The 6,012-nt window shown below is 44.6% G+C and overlaps 1 protein-coding gene across 3 annotated transcripts in view; it reads left to right on the forward strand.

Moving 5' to 3' along the window:
* The window catches only part of atp6v1h (ATPase H+ transporting V1 subunit H), a 60,145-nt gene extending 58,574 nt beyond the window's left edge, over nucleotides 1-1,571 (forward strand). For all 3 annotated transcript variants that reach the window (XM_066681878.1, XM_066681877.1, XM_066681879.1), the window contains one exon: nucleotides 473-1,571. In XM_066681878.1, coding sequence (XP_066537975.1) covers nucleotides 473-539 — 67 coding nt within the window. In that variant the 3' untranslated portion in view covers nucleotides 540-1,571. The remainder of the gene's footprint in view (nucleotides 1-472) is intronic.
* The last annotated feature ends 4,441 nt before the right edge of the window (nucleotides 1,572-6,012 follow it).

The raw sequence follows: 6,012 nt of genomic DNA on the forward strand, positions 1-6,012 counted from the left end.
CCTCTCTTATAAATGTTGACTGGTGTCAAAATTGATACTGAATCCATAAAAATGTTCAACCACCCCTAGCCTTACAATCTGAGAGTCGAAGTGGGTGAAAATGTTCTTGCTGTCTTTGTGTTTTGATGGGATGGCCTTCCCTCTCACCCCATCACTGTTTTCTGTTAACAGTGAAACAGACAGTAATCTTCTCTAAATGGTGTCTGGCTTTTTGTGTTTAATTTAGCCTTCCATCTCCTAGTTTGGTAGAAACACGTGACTTTGGAACTTCTATCAAGTGGAACTACCAGTGGCAAAACTTTGTTAAGAGATTGGTCAAAAATCCACCTTAAAAACAACAAACGAATACTCAGTGTTAGCCTGTCAAATTTGAAGGTTTCTGGTCCACACCGGACAAAACCCACTGGACTCAGAAAGCAGGCTTTTGTATAAAAATAATGAGCCTTACGGTTGTTATTGTCTTGTCTTGCAGGGAGTACCTGGGAAAACAACTGCAGTCCACAGAGCAGTCTACTCCAGCTGTAGCTGCCAGGAGCTGAGCAGAGTGCCTGCGTCAGTGGATGTTGTGCGAATGTGTGTCACGGCTGCATTAAGTATATGTGTAAAGCTGAAGAAAAGATTACTGATGCTCTGAGTCGATATACTGTCTCAAATTCTCTTCGCATCCCTCTGCTTCCTAAGATTTAAAGCCTCCACCAGTGTCTGCCTCAGCAGCACCATGGCTGATCCAGTTATGATTAATGTAAACATCAGTCAGCCATAACATTAAAGCCACTTCTGTGTTTCTACTCTCATTGTCCTTGTGAACTTTGTAGTTCTACATTTACACACTGCAATTGATCTATTGTTCAATGTACTTTCTTAGCCCCCTTTCTCGTTGCTATTTTAAATGTCAGGACCCCCACAGAGCAAGTGTGATTTGGGGTGGTGGATCATTCTCAGCGCTGCGGTGACACTGATGTGGTGGTGGTGTGTTAGTGTGTGTTGCAGTGGTATGAGTGGATCAGACACAGCAGTAGCTGCTGGAGTTTTTAAACAGTGAGTGTTCACTCACTGTCCACTCCTCCCTCGTTGGTCCACCTTGTAGATGTAAAGTCAGACACAGTAGCTCATCTGTCGCTGCAAAGTGTGTGTCGGCCGTCCTCTAGTCTTCCATCAGTGACACAGGACGCTGTCGGCTGGAGGTCTTGACAATAGAAGAACAGGGTGAAAGGGGGCTAACAAAGTATGTAGAGCAAGGAATATACTACAGTCTGTAATTGTAGAACTATAAAGGGCACCTATATGGTCAGAGAAGCTGATCAAATGGACAATGAATTTAGAAACAAGTAATTGGCGTTAATGTTTTGGCTGTGTGTGTGTTTTTTCATGATATTTCCCTTGTTTGTTGCAGAATGAACAGTTAAGACTTACCACTTGCAGAAACTGATCCTAGAGGCTTTATTTTCCTCGTGTAAAATTGTGTCTACATGATGTAAAGTGAGTAGTCTATAAAGTAAATGATGTTCAGTGTTATTTATGTCTTACCTGTTGAACAGTTCTTGTGCATTCCAATAAAACTCTAATTTAACAAGTCTATTTCAACTGTCTTTAAAATATACTGTTTACGTTCAATTAAATGTAGATTATATGGAGCATCTTCCACTCAAAGGCATCTAGACTTGAACTCCCACACTGGAAGAGGATCTAAAACACTGTGCTCTTATCTTGTTGAGTGTTTTTTGTGTTTTTAGGGCACGAGGAGAAGAAATGAAGAGGGAGAGAAAGAATGAAAGTTTTTCTTGATCTCAGGGGTAGGCAGCTAGAGAGATGGAGGGGTCTTTTTCGAATGTTAGTTTTTGTGCATCGTAGACCAGTATCCCCACTGCATAAATCAGTTCTCAGGCTAGAAGCACATAACTTCTGCTGCACATGTAAAGCCAAACAAAGCAAAGAAAATGAGGCTTCCCACACACCTTTGGGAATTCAGATTGGGTCTGACTGAGAGCACGCTGTTGAACACCGCGTGTGTGTGTGTGTGTGTGTGTGTGTGCAGGTGTCCTGCCTGGCCCTCTGTCCTCACACAGCGGTGAGAAATGAGAGCGCAGTGACATGTGCTGACACACTGAACCTGAGAATGTCCTCGTACGTGCTGTCACTGTGGCTGGAACGATGCTGCCTTTAACTCCTGAATAGGGTACGATGATGATTTTCATATGCAGCTTGTTCTCGGGTTTTAGGCTGACTACTTATTTAAAAGTAATTCATTATGAATCACTAACGCAGTCTCATTGTGTATTACTTTCCTTCTAAAACCCCCAAAAATCTACACGACATGGAAAACACAGGGAAGAAGCCTGTAGTTCTTAGGAACAATGAACCAGTCCCAGTAAACACTTTTTCATAAACACGTTACTGGGGTGAGTTTACCCCCTCTTTGTTGTAGTAAGAAATTTGACTTCTCTGGGAAGACGAGGAAAGATCTTTGATGGTATCGGTGATGATTTGATTGCAGCCTAACACAAACAGGGAGGTCAGGTACTGATACTGGATCTGAATCTACGAGTTAAGTTCTGAATCACAAACACCACTCATCCTAAAGGTATTAAATGGAGCTCAGTCCCAACAGAATACAGTTCCCATACTTCACAGACCAATTATATCTCTCTAGTCCATACTCTGCATTGAGCATGGTGACTTTAGGCTATTCTTATTGTAAACCACAAGCATCCACTAAGAAGGTCATTCCTGGGCTGAGAGACACTGGTTGTATTCAGAAGTTCAAATAAATTCTTTTGCAGAAATCTGAGTTGTGTCCAAAATGGCTCCCTATTCCCTATATTACTCACTATACAGCGCACTAGTTTAACTGAATTCAGGAAGTTAGTGCATGTTTTTGGACACAGGGTCTCGGTTATCCACTAGTGTACATGGGTTGAACACTACTTTTTGTGGTGCATTGTGGGATTGTTTTTGGATACCGCTATAAAATAGTGCACTACATGTGTTTCAGGCACAGCATGAGTCTGCACACACTAGTGAGCAGTTTTTAACCACACACCTGGAGCAGCAGGCAGCCAGTCGTAGCACCCAGGGGAGCATTTGTGGGTAGGAGACTTGCTCAAGGGTACTTCCGCTGTGGATACTGAGGAAGGAGAAAGTGCACTACACCACCCTTACACTGCAGGCAAGCTTATGTCTTCAATCGCTGTCCTCTTTGGACCTTTGGGATTATTCATTCATTTATTGACTGTAAGCACTTATCTAGTTCAGGATCACGGTGGGTCCGGAGCCTACCCGGAAGCACTGGGTGCAAGGTAGGAACACACCCTGGATGGGGCAACACTCCTTCACAGGGCGACACTTACACATTCAGTCACACACACCTACAGACACTTTTGAGTCACCAATCCACCTGCCAACTTTTGTTTTTGGACACACCCACGTGGACACAGGGAGAACACACCACACTCCTCACAGACAGTCACCCAGAGGAAACCCACACAGACACAGGGAGAACACACCACACTCCTCACAGACAGTCACCCGGAGGAAAAACCCACGCAGACACAGGGAGAACACACCATACTCCTCACAGACAGTCACCCGGAGGAAACCCACGCAGACACAGGGAGAACACACCACACTCCTCACAGACAGTCACCCGCAGGAAACCCACGCAGACACAGGGAGAACACACCACACTCCTCACAGACAGTCACCCGGAGGAAACCCACGCAGACACAGGGAGAACACACCACACTCCTCACAGACAGTCACCCGGAGGAAACCCGCACGGACACAGGGAGAACACACCACACTCCTCACAGACAGTCACCCGGAGGAAACCCACGCAGACACAGGGAGAACACACCACACTCCTCACAGACAGTCACCCGGAGGAAACCCACGCAGACACAGGGAGAACACACCACACTCCTCACAGACAGTTACCCGGAGGAAAACCACGTGGACACGGAGAACACACCACACTCCTCAAAGACAGTCACCCGGAGAAAACCCACACAGACACAGGGAGAACACACCACACTCCTCACAGACAGTCACCCGGAGGAAACCCACGCAGACACAGAGAGAACGCACCACACTCCTTACAGACAGTCACCTGGAGGAAACCCACGCAGACACAGAGAGAACACACCACACTCCTTACAGATAGTCACCCGGAGGAAACCCACGCAGACACAGAGAGAACACACCACACTCCTTACAGACAGTCACCCGGAGCTGGACTTGAACCCCCAACTTCCAGGTCCCTGGAGCTGTGTGACTGAGACACTACCTGCTGTGCCGCAGTGCTGTCCTCTTTGGGGAATATCTACCCATATTACATGTTACCCATTGCTTTAGTAGATTATGAGCTGCTACCTTTCTACCCATTCATTCTTAGGAAGATACAAATTCCCTTTGAGTTTGAAAAACTGATGTTGAAAAAACATTTGAGTTTGGACTGAAGTTACTTTACACATCACCAACCCCCACCCCACAAACTGCAAATGTAGTCTTTCAGCCAGAACAATTGGTGTCTGAACAGTCTGTTAGCCATAAGTGACGTATAGACCACTCTTCCACTGCAGGGCCAAACAATTCTTAGCCCAGGGGTAACCATTCCAGTGGCTATTCAACATTGACATAGTTTTGCACAGATCACTTACAAACTGAATGAGCCTGGTTTTCTCAGCACAGTTAGCTAACTGTACTCAGGGCCACAACCATTCTGAGTGAGGACTTCACTGACATAGGGATCCGGTGATTGGCTCTATACTTCCTGATCCTAGTTAAGCAATGGAAATAGAAACTGTAAACGGGACAAAGGGAACACAACTTGGCCCTGCAGTGAAAACGATGTCACCCAGGACTGATGGACTTATTACTGAACAGTGTATACTTATAAATTATATAATAAATATAAAATAAATTTATACTTGTAAATTAGTTTGAGCCATGGCAGATAAGTTAAATAATTTATCTGGCTGATTTAAAAAAAAGGAATGAATGATAAACAGTACAAGAGCGGCACGGTGGTGCAGCAGGTAGGTGTCGCAGTCACACAGGGACCTGGAGGTTGCGGGTTCAAGTCCCGCTCCGGGTGACTGTCTGTGAGGAGTGTGGTGTGTTCTCCGTGTGTCTGCGTGGGTTTCCTCCAGGTGCTCCAGTTTCTTCCCATGGTCCAAAAACACATGTTGGTAGGTGGATTGGCGACTCAAAAATGTCTGTAGGTGTGAGTGAATGTGTGAGTGTGTGTGTTGCCCTGTGAAGGACTCGCGCCCCCTCCAGGGTGTATTCCCGCCTTGCGCCCAATGATTGCAGGTAGACTCTGGACCCACCGTGACCCTGAACTGGATAAGGGTTACAGATAATGAATGAATGAATGAATAAAATAAACAGTACGAATGATAACATAATCTTGTTGGGTATGGCACGTACAGGACCTTCATGTCCCATAAGTCTGTCTCACACAGCTGCTTCCAAACCATGCAATGTCATTTTTTCTCTATATCCCAAAACTGGTCCTCAGTCGCACGTTTGCTGTCCGAGTCTGAGCACTGAATATTTTGTTGTGTGCTTTGAAACACCACAGATTCTTTAAGTGTTGTATAATTGAATGTGTTCAAATGATAACATTTAGGCCATAAACAAACAGTTTGGTTCCTGAGCCGATCACTGAAACTTTCACCGTCATGTCTTCATTGGAAGGTAAATGGTATAAGAGGCTGTGTGGACAGAGTATTTCATGATTAATGGAGCAGTCATTGTCCTCCAGTCTGTCTTAGCACTATGAGACTGTGATTATACTGACACCATGTGGCCTGGAGGTGTACTAAAGCTATATTAAACATACTGTTGTTTTGCTCATGGACTACAAAGCTATTAGTTTTACAAATAAGATTTAAAATATCATTGTTCAAAATTAAAATTTCAAACATTCTCCCGCTATTTTGTCATTTTATATCAACTGTTGCGTTGTAGTAAAAATTCATTCATTCATTCATTATCTGTAACCCTTATTCA

The sequence above is a fragment of the Hoplias malabaricus genome, chromosome 9, assembly GCF_029633855.1.
Source record: "Hoplias malabaricus isolate fHopMal1 chromosome 9, fHopMal1.hap1, whole genome shotgun sequence".
NCBI lineage: Eukaryota > Metazoa > Chordata > Actinopteri > Characiformes > Erythrinidae > Hoplias > Hoplias malabaricus.